General features: G+C 40.9%; 1 protein-coding gene across 1 annotated transcript in view; it reads left to right on the plus strand.

Moving 5' to 3' along the window:
• LOC147728336 (cystine/glutamate transporter-like) overlaps positions 1-15,794 on the plus strand; it is a 723,773-nt gene that overhangs the window by 527,006 nt on the left and 180,973 nt on the right. The window contains exon 7 of the mRNA XM_086962152.1: positions 14,968-15,091. Coding sequence (XP_086818278.1) covers positions 14,968-15,091 — 124 coding nt within the window. The remainder of the gene's footprint in view (positions 1-14,967; positions 15,092-15,794) is intronic.

Genomic DNA, 15,794 nt, shown 5'->3' on the forward strand with positions numbered 1-15,794 from the left:
CATAGGTATATTCCCGACTGTGTGCGTGTTGATGGTGAGAGGCATGGGATGGATGGATGCCTGGCACTAAGTCATTCAGTTTTGTAGGGGCAGCCGCCAGCTGTCCGCCATCCGGCCTGTAACGATCCACGGTTCCATCCATAACGTCATTCCAATCACCTCCAATCACCGCAAGCGCGTCTGGAATCTCGGCCCAAACAGTGAACAGCTTCTCCACTAGAGACCATTGTAGGGGGGGAGCATACACACTACCAAAGACCACCTGTTCCCCATCAATCATTCCTTTGATAAAAACATATCTGCCCTTAGCATCTATCCAATGCGTAGAATGAACATAAGACACCCTGTGGTGAACCAAGATCGCCACACCCCGGGATCCCCGTACAAAGCCAGCATGGAACACCTGATAATAACCATATCGCTGCAAACTCAGAGTCTTGGTACCTAGGAGAAGAGTCTCCTGCAACAGTAGGACATCGGCCTTCTCCTTTCTTTTCCCCCTGTCACAGCACAGCGCCTCTTTTAATTTTATCTAGCATGCCCCTCACGTTCCAACTCACAATTCGTAGCGCAGCTCGGGGGAGCTCCGAAGCAGAACCCCTAGCCGCCATCAACTAGATAGAGCAGTAATCGCCTGGGTGTATGTGAGTGCAATGAACCATAAAACATGTACCCAACCAGGTGGACCATTGTGTGTGAACAAGTTGCCCCTGTGGACCCAAACATTACGCATCCCCCCACCCTCCACCCCCGAACCCAGCCCGAACCCAACTCCCGGAAAACTGGCCTCCCCCCTCCCCTATACCTCAACAACATTGAAGTATCTGTCGCGGTGCAGGAGTGCCCTAACCCCCAACGGGAGGTCAGCGGCCACCCACTCTGATGGATCCCCATTAACCACTCCCTCAACCCCCAACTAGCCCCACCAGGTGGGCAAGGAACGTCTGCGGGCAACTGTACTGCCGCTACCCTGGGGCAGTAGTCCGCCTCCCCATCCCCCCCCATCCCCTCCCACCCCGTATCTCATAACTGTTTGTCTAGTCCATAACGCAGGTTAGCAGAGCTTCGGCCATCGTCTGACATCTCAGGCTGGGCCACTCTCAATCGCCTGCAGAGTCCATTCCACAGCCCAACACAAATAGGAACCGCATGACTCTTCTCCTTTCAAGAAGCTGACTCCTGGGAGTTCGGAGGAGAAGTCTCCTCCGCTGCGCTCTTCTTGGCCGGGGACCCCTTAGTGGAGCGGGACCGCCAGTTGCTCCTACTACGTGAGCGTCGGTGGGTCTGCCGAGGCTCCGTCGAGGAGGATGAAGCAGAGTCCCGGGCCGGTGGAGTGTGTGGTCGAACCCGAACCGTCTCGTCAGTCCATGTAAACACCTCTTCCGGAGAATTGAAGAACATGGTTCGAGATTGAAAGACCACTCGTAGGCGGGCCGGGTAGAGGAGGACGTACTGGATTTTGAGTCCCCTCAAGCGAGCCTTGGCCTCTGTGAAGGACTGCCGTTGACGCTGTACCAGCTTAGTGTAGTCTGGGAATATCATAATTCGATGATTGTCGCACATGAGAGGTTCCTTCAGCCAAGCTTGCTTTAAAATAGTGTCCCTATCGTGATAGTTAAGTAGTTTGGCTATGACCTGTCGTGGGCGCTCTCCAACTGACGGCTTCGGAGCAAGCGCCCTGTGCGCCCGCTCAATGACAAAGCAGCAAGAGAGGGACTCCGCCGGCAGCCATCCCTCCAGCCATTGAGTGAGGAAAGCCTCCATGTTTCCTTTCTCACAATCCTCCGGAAAACCGACGAACCGTAGGTTGTTGCGCCGGGCCCGCCCTTCGGCATCCTCCGCTCGAAGCGCCAGGCCTTTCAGGATCCCTTCCATGGCGGCGACTTTCTTCTGGGTGTTTGTTTTTGAAAAACAAAAATCTGTTGAAATATTTGGCCGCCAGTCATCATTGCTGACTGTATAGTTTGGCAAACATTTACTACATTGACATAACCTGCTGAGATATCATATTTTCTCTGACATATGGTTCTCAGTTCTAACCATGAATTTTCACATACAGGAAAATTAATAGAATGAAGATTAGAGTAAATCTGCAATTACATACCTTTGTTAAGCACTCTCAAGTCACCAAATTGATATATGGAGAACTGCTTAGTAAATAAATATATTTGCTTCCCATTGGAATACTTTTTAATACCCTTTCCTATAAAGAAACACGAAATTATACATCTCCTTCAAATAGGGTTCCTAGTGTCACTTTTCCATGCGCATAGCCATGCGTTCTATTTTTACACAATATATCATTTTATAATTTCCTATACATATACCAGTATGTGATTGTTCACTAATTAGTAATGTCAACTCCTATGTAGGTAGGTGGTATTTGTAAAGTCTGAACAGTGTGTTCAGACTTTACAAATACCTTACTTACATACCTCCTCCTAATCACCTACATACCTACTCCTTACCTCCAATACCTTTCCATTCAGCGTCAGAAATCATAGAGTACTGTCAAGAGCACTAAACAGAAAAAATGGTTACATGGAATGAGGGTGAACAGTGCACAGGGTCGGATTGGTGGGACTGGCACTCGGGCACTGGCCGAGTGCACGGTATCTGAGTTCCAGCTTTGGGCTTCTTTTTTGGGCAGCCTGGGGTGGGCCGATTTGGGCGGTGTCTGTGTTGTTTGGATGCCGCCAGCAGCACAGTGGGTGCCTGAGTGTCCTTTCTGGAGGCAGATGGGTGTCCATTACCTTCTTTTATCAACAGGCAGTGAAGTCTCTCCCTGGGCTGGCCCATTAATGTATGCATATTGAGCGGGGGCAGGGGACCCCTAGCAAAAGTGGCCTCGCTTGTTTTCAGGTGTATTTCACCAGTGTGAGCTAATTTCTGCATTTTTTTTATCTACATAAAGTTTTATAAAACTTCGCCGAAGCAGTGTTTTGTGGAAAAACATTATGCAAATGTGGGCCACTTTTTTGTAGCGTTCCCCCGGCCGATTTTTAATCACAATCCCACTCTGACAGTGCAATGATAATTTTCTTAACTGGAGAAGCGGCAGCCATGCAACTCTAGTCTCAACATAGGTTTGTTGCCTCCTCACTACTTCACAAACGATATGCCCATCTTCAACCATTGCTCTCCCCTCTCCACCACCTCCCCGCCCCAAGCCTCCATACACTCCACCTACTTTCGATAATGTTCTCTCTTTACATTACTTACGTTGATTATCCAGCCCCAGTAAGGAAAGACTATCACATATCCTGTTAACACCTTCCAAGTATACCTCCTGTATCCGGAAGATGCCAAGGACACCTGTCGTTCCAAACTCCATATCTGATACAATGGTGCACACTCACTATTCCTAGACTTTATACATTCAACTGTACTTTTATTTGTTTCCCCGCTTACCTCTAATTTGCTGCACCTGATGGTTTTCTTTTCTTTTCCACTCTTCTATGCCTCAATATACCTCGGAATGAAATTGTTGTGAAACATTTCTGATGTAAATGTTTAAGACCAAAAATAGATGTAAATGTAAAATATGGTGTTCGCTATAAAAAAGTATGCCTCTGAAATGATAGAGCCATTGAACCCAAGAAGAGGAAAGTGACATCTTGTTTATGAAGAGATAACTCACGAGGCTTTTGCTGGGAAATAAATTGGGCCACCCTGCAAAAATAATTGCTTTCAGCCAATAGAATTTTCACAGCAGTCATCATTTTAATGTTTATTTTATATATATATTTATATAAATATATATATATAAATATATATATATATATATATATATATATATCCAAACAAAATCCCCCGTTTCCGGAGCCTCCGACCCTTCAAGGCGGCCTCTTAATCATGAGCACGGAGCAGCCCATAGTCACACAACAAGAGAAAATAGAGGCCCAATACTTGTCAAGACCGCTTTTTATTCATCGTCTTGCAACGTCATGCAGCGCAGTAAACCTTCCAAACACCTAACGTTTCGGCCCCAGTCGGCCTTGGTCACAGGTGGAAAGTGGAAATTCAAACAGCCTAGTGCGCTTCTGCGTGCTTTAAAGAGTTCATTGAATCACATGACTGCGTAAGAAATACAATTCCCACAGTGCACCGCCACTTGTAAAAAGTAATATGGAAATCCTCATATGTTATACAAAGTACATTGTTCGTATAAGTTTGGCGGGTACACTTATGATGATATGGAAATAATACCAGATAGCCAGGTGAGTAGTTTTTCCTCTGAAGTAGCAATGTCTTTACACTCGACGTGAGCAGAACGCCATCCTGACAGCACGATCGTTGATAATTGTCCATTATCACGAATCCTTTCCAACACGCGCACCATCTCACCACATTGGCAATCCTAAGTAGGCTGGGGCGCGTGAGTGGGTCATGCTCCTCAATTTAAGTCCAAACAAAATCCCCCGTTTACGGAGCCTCCGACCCTTCAAGCCGGCCTCTTAATCATGAGCACGGAGGAGCATGACCCACTCACGTAACAAGGCGGGTGCTTACCGCCGAAACGCGTCAAGCAGCCTAAATGAGAGAATAAATTTATTTGGAATCAACTAATTTTCACGGAGTCAGTGCCTTACTTGGATGAGAAAGTTTGGAGTGTTCCAGATATATATATATATATATATATATATATATATATATATATATATATATATATATATATATATATATATATATATATATATATATTCACTGAAAAAACCATAGGTTTGACACCAGTTATAGTTAGCTGGAAATTTTACTGACATAAAACCATTGAAATTCCCACGTTATAGTTAGTTCGACTCACTATAACTTGCGTGTGTAATGCACTGCTGATGACATCACATATTACATCACTCATGACATGGTCAGTGACATCACTCATGCCAGCACCTCCCAAACTAATGTTTCCACCCCATCAGGACCGGAAGTTAGGGAGATGTGCTATACCATACAAACCAAGTTTTCCAATTTTAAAATGGTTTGTATTTTTTTGTGGACAAACAATATGCTATGGAGAGCAATGCATCACACTTATTAACCGTGCTTGGGATAACCACAAGTGCCCAAGGAAACATTAATTTTTTCTGCTTTTTTTTTTGCTCCTGTTGAGCCCTTTAGAATTCCCTGTTTTTTGTTTCTCCCCTTAAAAAATACAAAAAAAATAAATAAATGTTCAGAAAAGTCAAAAAAAGTAAAAAATGTTCAAAAAAAACAATAAAAAAAATATAAAACAACAAAAAGAATAAAAACAACAGTTCTTTTTAGAACTACCTCTAATCTATAAAAAAAGAAAAAAAACTTTTTGGGGAAACTATGTCATGCTTTTTTCTCCACGGTACGCTCCCCGGTACACGTACCGGGGCACGTACCGGTCGCTCTCCCCGCGAAAATCGAAAATGTTTTTGTTTGTTTTCAGCGCCGGGCCCTTTTATGTCCCCCACATCAAACCTAAGGGGTCAGGGGGGGTCTACCCTGCCCCCTTTTGGTTATTTCCCCCTTTGTTTTTGGCCCCTCTTGTGTCTCTGTCCTACCGAGACACAAGATGGCGGCCGCTCCGGACTCTTTAGAATGTTTACAGACACCCGACAGCATATCAGATTTCCGCGCGCAAGTCGTATGGCGCGCCTGGTGCGCTCCGCAGTGCGTGTACCGGGGCGCGACCATAGATATATATATTTTTGGGAACCTGAATTACTCAAAATCCACTGGAGCACATATCTTGAGACATAGCAAAGGCACATCGGGCTACCATTCCCTACAATTTTGCCAAGTTTGGTGCAAATCCATTCAGCCGTTCGGGCTAAAAGTGAGTTCAACCGCCCTATGGAAATTAACATGGGGAAAACACGTTTTGGGACCCCCCTTTTATCTCGGCCCCCGCTTGACGAATCCCCCCCAAACTTTCAGGCAAGGACCGGAGCTCCGCGAGACAAATTTGAGGAAATTTTCAGGCAGATTCCTCAACCGACGCCAAAGTTATTCACAATAGAATGTTGAGATTTTGCATTGAAAAAAATCCTAACTATAACTACCTACTGGCAACCGCCAGTAGGTAATATATATATATATATATATATATATATATATATATATATATATATATATATATATATATATATATATATATATATTCTGCTCACGGTTTCCAACAGGTTCACTACCTGCAGGGGATTGAGCGCGAATATACATATATATATATATATATATATATATATATATATATATATATATATATATATATATATATATATATATATATATATATATATACATATATACATAAACACACGCCCACATATATAAATTACCTACTGGTGATTGCCAGTCTGTAGGTATAGTTAGGTCTGGTTTTCAATAGAATGAGCATTTTTTTGGTTTGCGTTTTAACTTTGGCCCTGTTTCACAAATCCACGCTTAATTTACCTACCAAAAAAACAGTGCATCCAGCACAATTCTTACCTAGAAAGTTTCTGAGTGATCCGTCACAGGGACTGAGAAAAAAGGGGGGTTCCAAAATGCTAAATCTCCAGGCATTTTCCATATACTCTTTAGATAAGTCTACATCAAAAACTGCTTAGCAGAAGTACAACAAATTCTACAGAAAGATAGATCTTGGTCTGCTGTTGGTGATTTTTATGATTTGGTGTATATCTATTCAGTAGTTTTTGAGATGTTAATGGTAAAATATAATTGTATATTTTGGCAGTTTGGCCTGCAAGAGTCCTGCGGGCATCCCGCAAGAGTGCGAAATCAAAAACCAAGTCTCGTGATTGGTCGAGAGTCCAGTTTTTGCTGCCGCCTTCAAACTCTCACTGGAGTGAGCGGCTCCTGTGAGTCTCACAACATTCTGTCTAACTCTGGCATTATTGACACATAGTGGGCATGATTGTTGACAATATGTTATGCTTTGCATATTTTTGGAGATTGCTTGTCATAATATGGGCATTCTTGTAGATATTTTGAATACCTCTGCTGATGGCCTAAACTGGAGTAAATCCTGTCCCCTAAGTGCTATCCCTGAGATTATGGGAGCCTTATAAGTGACCCAGTAAAGCTGCTCTAGAAATCCTGAAATTTGGGACATAGACAATTTGTTGACTTCCAAGAACTCCTGACCGTCGGTGAGAACTTGCAGCAAAGGTGTACAATTGTATTTCAACTTCTTTGAATACAGCCTCAGGCATAACCTGCTGGAGGATTTTGAGCTCCATAAAAAATATAAGTTAAAATCTTTAACAAACTCTAAAAGGATGAAGTAAAATCTTTTACCAGGACGAGCCCGCTTGGTGTAATTGACCTGCGCGCCATTGCAGTCAGTCTGAATTCGCACTTAGAAACTGGTTTACCATTTCCATACACTTTGCATTTTGCCACTATTTTCTCTTAAATATTTTGAAAAATCATATCTCCGGTTCCCTATATTGGATTTTTTTCATTTTGGTGTCATTCTTTAAATTCTGGTTCTTATTTGAGTTTTGTTGTTTTGGTGCCATGTTTTTTCTTGGAATTTACTCTAGCTAACTAGTTCTGTTTGGGCATTTTTATTTTTTGGTGTTTTGACGTTTCTATTGTTTTGTTACTGTGTACATACTTCACACATTACCATATGTTTAGACTGTCTGTTCCGTACATAACTACAAAGGGGTTGAGCTCAGACTAATTTAGGGACTTTAGGGCTCACCTTGACAAATTAGTGTTATTATTCTTTGAGGTGGGCAACTGCTCACCCAAAATAATAATCCACTTTCTTACATTGTCCTTTAATTTTATTGTTTTCTTTTGTATATTTTTTAATGTGAAGACCACCTCTAAACAAAGAGCTACCATGCAGTGTCTCAAATACTTATGGAATCTTGAGATCTACACTCAGATTTACTTAAGGTTTGTGCTGGCACTTGCATGCTAAAGAGTGGCACTTGGCAGCACAAACAGCAGTGTTGATCAACAATACTATTCCAAAAGTTTTCAATTGGGGATCTTGCACAGCATCAAACTCTGTTTAAGCCACAATGTGCAATCCTCCCATTAACGTATGCAAAGAGTGCATGTCTGGGAGAGACAAGTGCCAACACCCCTTAGATTTTATTCAGAACAGTGACAACTTAGCTAGCTTGACTTGGCTTATCGTCGTGTTTTTATACCAAGTCAAACAAGGCACAAACAAGAGGGTTAATGCAGCATATACTTACTCCTAACCTTTAATTAACCCAAACTCACACAACTTATGTGGCTTACTCTTATGCTTTTGTCTGTGCATTGGAATTTGTACTGGAAGGTGTACCTTGAGTTTAAATCCCATGCTGGGCTCTCCCTTTTGCCACAGTACAAGGGTACACATTGCAGAAAGCAGGCTTTTTGTGTTTCTGCGCTGTCAATGACATCGATGTGTGTTGAAAGCAATGCGGTAACCCAGTATCCTTCAGAACCTGGGCATATATATAATTTGTAACAATTGGTTCTGTTGGGTAAGAAAATTTCTTTACAGTTCAAAACATTTATGTAATATCAATGAATCTTTGCTAGAAGTTGGAACACATATAAAGGAACAATTTTTAGGCAGTATCAAAAACTTTTTGCTTTTCCTTTTCATCAAACACTGCAAAAATTCAAAATACAGCCTGTCTAGTAATTCATAAAATGGAACAACACAAGTGACATGTTTACAGTGAATAAAATGCCCAAGTGACAGAAGGTGACTGAATGTATTACACTTATAAATGAAAAAACAATATGTTAATAATACACAAAAAATGTTTTACAAGGAAAAGGAATTTTCCAAGTCCAAACAATATATGCTTTAAGTATCTCTATTCCAAGCAAGGACAGCGAGACCTAAGTGTATCAGTCGACATTTCGACCCTAACAAATGCACAATAAAGGGAATGTTATGGCGGGTCTTCTTCACGACAAAGGGAAGGAGAAAAGAATTCAAAATAAGAATGTGTTCCAAAGGGTAATGGTAAGTGATTACGGGCCAAAAGTGCAGATAAACTCACTAATTCCATACGTATTTATGGACTCTATTAAAGGTGTCAACTGATGATTACGTAACCACTCAAGTCATGAAGTGGGCGTGAATATCCTGAAAATTGACCCTTAGTAAATAAAGGAAAAGAGGACCTGGCTAGTCTAAACTCAACCAGGCTCAACCATAGTCCTGGCATCATGAGCTAAAAGCAATGATACCTGGAAAGGATGATTCCAACTTATCATCCTATGAGAGAATTGTACCCCCACAAGGTGAGTAGGAAAACTGTGCCAGTTTTATGCAAAACATACCTTAATATGTGGATGTAACCCAAGAGAAAATGTCTGGGTACTTGTGGAGATGGTGAGATCATCCAGCGACACTGCATAAATAAAAGAATTAAATCAAGGGACTGGTCATCATATAACAAATTAAATGGTCCACACACTGTTCAGCGATTACCTTATCTGAATGGGATGCATCACATCAATTGGGAGGCATCTCTTTATTCACTGACTAATCGTGGTAATAATCAGATTCTGTAAATAAGAATTTAGGGTTAGAAGGTTGCAAAAAGTTTTGAGGGCTCTCCAAAGAGAAAGAATTATGGCAAGCGATAATGAACGTACCTTTCAGTGCGAGCCACGAGATAGCTATTCACTCGTAGCTGTCTTGAGCGGGCGAGGGAGAAATAGCTCTAAAGGCAATGGGACAGAACACATCAACCTGGTGTGGGCATCTAGCGTGCAAGGTTCTGTGCAGCAGCTAGATACAACGGCTGCCAGTCCATGAGATGAACCTCCACGGGCAAGTAAGGACTTGAATCTCAGTTGGAAATTATATTTGTCAACCGGGCTGTTCTTCATACAACAATTAAAAAACAGGAGCAAATTGTGATCAGATAAACGGAAGAGTTTGGGTAAAGGATATTTGGGCGGTATTGACTCCTCATGAATCTGCTAAATCACTGCTCAATAAATAAAGTCACACTGCTCTATTGAAAGCTGATAACATTTTGGCATTAAAAGGAAACATATCACCCATGGTTGTGGTAAATCATTGTGAGTATTTGGTGCCTTATGAATGACACCCGATAACATATCGTAACAATTGAAGGAAATGATAACATATCATTCACGCCTAGTTGTGGCACATAGGCTACGAATATTTGGTGCATCAAATTCAAAGCTAATTACATTTTAGCATTAAAAGAAAACATACCACACATGATTATGGCAAATACATTATGAGTATTTGGTGCCTCATGGATGACACCCAATAACATTTCATAGCAATAGAAATAATTGAAAACATATCATGCCCAGTTATGGCACATAGGCTATGAATATTTGGTGCATCATAGAAGAAAGGAAGGCCCTCATGAGTATTTTGGTGCCCCCAAGGTGACAACAGATAACATTTTGTAACATTAAAAATAATGGAAATATGTCTTGCGAGGTTGTGTGACATAAGCTCTGTGTATTTGGTGCCTTATAGATGTACCACATATAGAATGTTATCAGTATATGCCTAACCGCACTGTATCAATGGATTTGGATAATAGAGTAGATGGTGTCAGCCACAATTTGGAAGGCGGAAAGTAATGAGGAAAATGTCATCTTTTGCTCAACTGTCCCATTTGTTTGTGTGTTTCCATTATTTCATTCAGACCCAATGTGACTGTTGTCAAAGAATGTATCCATCTACATTCCTTGAAATTCAGTGAGGAAGACAAGTTGCCTCCTCTTGAATGTGGGCAGGTTTTTTCAAGTATCAACCATTTAAGACTCTCTGGGGGATGGTCCTCACTCACGAAAAGTTCAACTAAAGGAGCCTCTTGAAATTTACATTTAATTCTGCTGGTGTGTTGTAAGATTCTGGCCTTAAAGTTCTGGGTGGTCTGTGCAACTTATCACAGAGACATTTGCATAAAGTATGTGGGTGCTGTTGCAATTTGTATATTGTGATAGGGTGTAGGTGTGGTTAGCATGTGTGAAACTATTCAGTTCAATTGTCAATGGACAAGCCTTACAATGTCCACATTTGTGATGACAAATAAAAGGAAGTAGGTTCAGTTGCATCATTGGGTCTCTAAGAAGGCACTGACTATGAAATCCTTGACCTTCTTTCCTTGCTTGAAAGCGAATACTGGATCATCTGTCACTCCAATTTCTGTAGCCACCAAATTCCAATACTTTTTTATGATTTTCTTGATTTCGTGGCTTCACAGGTTATGAGTTGTCAAAATCTTTTCGTTTTGGGTCTCCGTGGGCTTAACCTCAAGCAGTGGTTCTCGGCACGTTTTAATAGGCCAATGCGGTATCCCCTTCAAGCGTTGGATCAGTATATCAGATTCCTTGAAGTAATCAGACCTGTGAGAGCAATTGCGTCTCAACCGCAAAAACTGTACATATGGCAAATTATCCTGAAGGCTCCTTGGATGATGTGAGTCCTATTTAAGAAGGGAATTCCGCTCTGTCGGCTTTCTGAAAAGGTTGGTATAAATCAAGCCTTTCTCTGTTTGTAGTGTAAAATCCAAAAAGCTGATTGATTCTTTGTCAATTTACATCGAAGCGTGATCACCTGTAAATCTGGCGCCGTGCAATTCAGCGCAGTGCAGTAATATTTTGTGCAGTATTGTGCAGCTGGAAGAATACGAAATTTAGGCCTTGGTGTCAAAACAAAAGTAGACTGTGTCAAAGGTTTCCTTTTCTCAGAACACCACTCAAGCAGAAGTCTGCACAGCTAACTGGTGAAATCTTTCAACTCTCAACAACACAATGGACAAAGGCACAGTTGGCTCAATAAATTGAAGTCCAACAGTTTCTTTTATTTCATTCCTTAAACTGCAGTTTGCTTTGAAACATGATAATTGCTATGTAACTAGTTACAGAAAAAGCCAGTCTTCGTCTGGGGCCGACAGTTCATAGCTGAAGACAAAGAGAAGCAGGACAGGCAATTATGTAAAACAAGCACAGGTGCAAGAGTAGCTTGCTTTGAATAAGCAGGGTCAGGAGTTCAACAGCTTTTCCAAACTTTCTTAACAGCTCTCTTACTCATATTCTTTATTTCTACAGCATTCGGGCAGAATTGCTTTTCAAGTGTAGACTATGACCGACAGCAGGTTGGGCCAATGGGATTTTATGTCACGGCATCTTGGAATGAGTGGCGCTGGTTATACATTTTCTTGGCGTTTGAAGGCTCTTGTTGAAACATTATTGCATCTCTGAAGAACAATGCCACAGTATGTTCATCTGTTTATTCTTGGGGCCCTATTGTCTTACAACACGAGCAGCTCAACTTATGTATGTCTTGGTCAGCACATCTGTAAATATTACTGAGTGCACCTGGAAATCCAGAAAGCAGGGAGATGAAGACCGCGTGTGAGGAGTGAGTGGCGAGACACACTTTAATGATGATTGTGTCACTCAAGAACAACAGAAGAGTTTCAGCGCTCAGGTAAAATAGCATTTTGCCAGCTGTAGTGCCAAGTGTGGGTCTTGTACTGTAAAGTTGTGTCGCCTCTTAGAGAAGCCATAAAGATTCTTCTTCATATCGCCTCAGGAAAGGTTCTTCCCTATTGGTATTGTAACGAAGTTCCGCATTTAACTCTGTGAACTCCACCCGGGCCTAGTTATGGGATAATATGTGGCTATGTTTAATCATGCTGTAGGCAATTTCTTGCAATAAACTTTATAAGCAGATTAGCAGTGGGAATGAGAGTTTGAAGTCAGTGCTGTACTTTACTTACATCTTTACACATGTTAAAGTCGTTTTTTATTGTATATACATATATATATATCTATATTGGAGAAATATTTTAGAATGTTAATGAATATTAACATTTAATTGATGTGTGTAGCTGCTGGTAGGCGTTTTATTGTATATGGATTTGAAGGAGGATCGTTCCTTACTTAAGTAATTATTTCTTACCAAATCTTGGAAAGATCAGAATGCTGTTTGGGCAGATTTTCTGAGGAGGAGAGGATATTATCATGGTTTTCTAAAGAACAACCCTTCCGTGACTTGAATGTGGGACCTGACGTTATATGGGGGAGGAAAGCAACCAACGGTGTGGTTGAAGTGACAATGTCGGGGAATTTATGAGTATTAGGTGAAGAAGATTACATGGCTTTCAGTTTGTTTTATTTTATGCTCGATCATTTGCTGAGATAGGAAAAAACAAAAATTAAATCCATCACATATTATCACACATTATTTGTATGCTAATACTTTTAAAAGCTATTGAAAACTTCAACTACTCTTTTTTATACTTGAAATACTTTTTTTTTTTTTAAATGAGGACATTTCCCTTTATTAAGACCTGCTTCAAGGAGGTAGTACTTTTCACATAAATCCCACTCTGGCTACTTATTAGATAGGGCTTTGCACTAAAACCTATTGGTGTTTGTGAAAATCAGCCCAAGAGACTCCTCCTTGATATAAAGCAGCACTAGGCAGAGCAAAATGCTTTTTGGTCCATGAAAGTGCCTCTTATCAGCTCCATAAATCGTTTGTGCTGGAAAGTAAATTCAATGCATAGCCTGGAAATATCACCATGCCATAGTAAAAGTGGATTTCGTGTTCGGCTACGCAGTTAGACACAACGGAACGGACAACATTCTTAATATCTAATCTCACTTAATAAAAATCCTCTAGGGAGCGTACTTTGATTTCTAGGTGAAGAAACACATAAATCCTTGCCATGACTTTCTACAACAAATGCAAAATGTTTCGGACAAAGCACCACAACGTTCATACCTTTGTTAGGAAGTAGCAGTGTTTTAAGATTCTGCTCACTCCACCCAATGAAAATCTCAGGACAAGGCACATATTGGTGGATTGGAGCCAAAAGCTTTCCTTCACATAAACCCCATGGAAACTAGTTTGATCTTTAACCAGAGTAAGTTTTGACTTTGTCCAGAGTGGAAATGGGTACTGCAGAATTCTGTGAGTAACAACAAACTCATGGTTTTACTCAAATGTTTAATTAGATTTCTGCCCTAGGACGCCCCCTTCCTGTGAAAGCATTTTCTGCTTTGTAATGTTAAACTAGACTGGGGTGTTATATACTTATTTGTTAAGCCTTTGTGACTATAAATTCATATTTAATAAATTGAACAAGGGTATGTGCAAGAGTACGTGATTTACTTGGCTAAGTTCTAATTGCATGCACAAAAGGCTATGCGATTCAGGCAATATTTGTATTTCTGAAGCCAGCGCTTTGCAGCAGCAGCAGTGCTGCTAAACAAAGCAATGTTTGCATGAATGTTTCAATAATTATTTTGGAGTTCTCTAATACGTTGCGTGCCACCGCTTTAGATACCTCAGAGCACTGCTGAAGAGCCTGTGTCGATAGATCTTATCCTTGGGTTTTTTTCTTCACATTTGTTGATCATGACAACTATCCTGCTGATCTTATGGAGGTCCTGTTCCTCAATTTGTTATTCTTCTCTGATTGTATTCATATTGATTTGCGATTATTCCTGTGCCTTTAACTGTTTCTTTACCCTGTTTCTTATTCTCCCCCAGTAAAGCGCTCTAGTACCGTCACAGGTCATGTTCACGCTGTATAAAACGTTATAAATAAATAGAAGTTGGTGGGGTCCAGTCGGCTCAAGGGGAAACCAGTCTGATATTTATAATTCACCTTGTCTATCAGTGAGAAGTTCAGTAGAACCAGTTTGGAACAGTTCTGTTTTCAGTCCTTTTCTGAATCTCGCTTAGATTGGTTCTACCCTCAAGCTTGGATTCATTATGTTCCAGAGCCTGGAACACTGAATTTCCAGAGATATTCCTCCATGTTTCATCAGTTTTGGACTATCATTGACTAATGATGTGTCCTGTTGATAAGCACAGGTTTCTGTTGTGGACAAAATGTGGCCTGAGTAGGCCTTGTAGACCAGGATTTTGAATTTGATTCTCTCATCCACTGTGAGCTACTGTAGACTTTAGTGATCCTTCAACTATGCACTCATTCTGTTTTTCTTCCATTTTAGAAATATACCTCTTGCAATATGCATCTCTATGGCGATTGTCACTGTTGGGTATGTGCTCACAAATGTGGCATACTTCACGACAATTAGCGCGGAGGAATTGCTGCTCTCGAAAGCAGTGGCCGTGGTAAGTATGATAGCATGCTTATATTCTGTGCCTTTCTTTTATTTGTTTACTTTTCGAATTTCAAATCTACTCTTCAGAGCTCACTGTTTTTGTCTTTTTCTGTGGCTCATGCCCAATAGTCTTATTTTTAAATGGGCGTATTCTCCAAATGGGTGTGGGTTCACACATTATTCAGAGATGTGTAACTGTCACGTACACTGGTAAACAAGTGTGATCTAAGCTATTAGGTCTCGCTTAATGTGTCAGTGCATTTAAACACAGTTAATTTTAAATGCTGTTTCTATGCATTGCAATGGCAATTGATATTTATCACATCAATTCCTGCTGTATTGACTTTTCTAGTGCTGGGAAAAAGTAGAAAAAGAAGACTGCTTTCTGTATAGAATGTACATAGGAGATAAAGAAGTGAACGTGACAGACCCTGTGATGACTGAGTTAACTTTACAGATGTAAAAAAGTCCCTCGGGCATTCCAATGGAAGTATGTGATGTAAGACAGAAACAGTCAATAGCATGAGGTGAGAGTGTAATGCACCTCTAGGTGAAGCAAGCAGTCAGTGTTTGTATATTTTAAAGCATTGATAACAGCATGCCTTGCAGACAGCAGGGCTATTAAGTCGAATCCAAAAAAATAAATCATTATCTCACTTGGTAGTAGAAAGACTGTCAAGTCAAGTCAAGTCAAACGATCTTTATTCGGATTG

This window comes from Lissotriton vulgaris, chromosome 3_1 (assembly GCF_964263255.1).
Source record: "Lissotriton vulgaris chromosome 3_1, aLisVul1.2, whole genome shotgun sequence".
NCBI classification, from domain to species: domain Eukaryota; kingdom Metazoa; phylum Chordata; class Amphibia; order Caudata; family Salamandridae; genus Lissotriton; species Lissotriton vulgaris.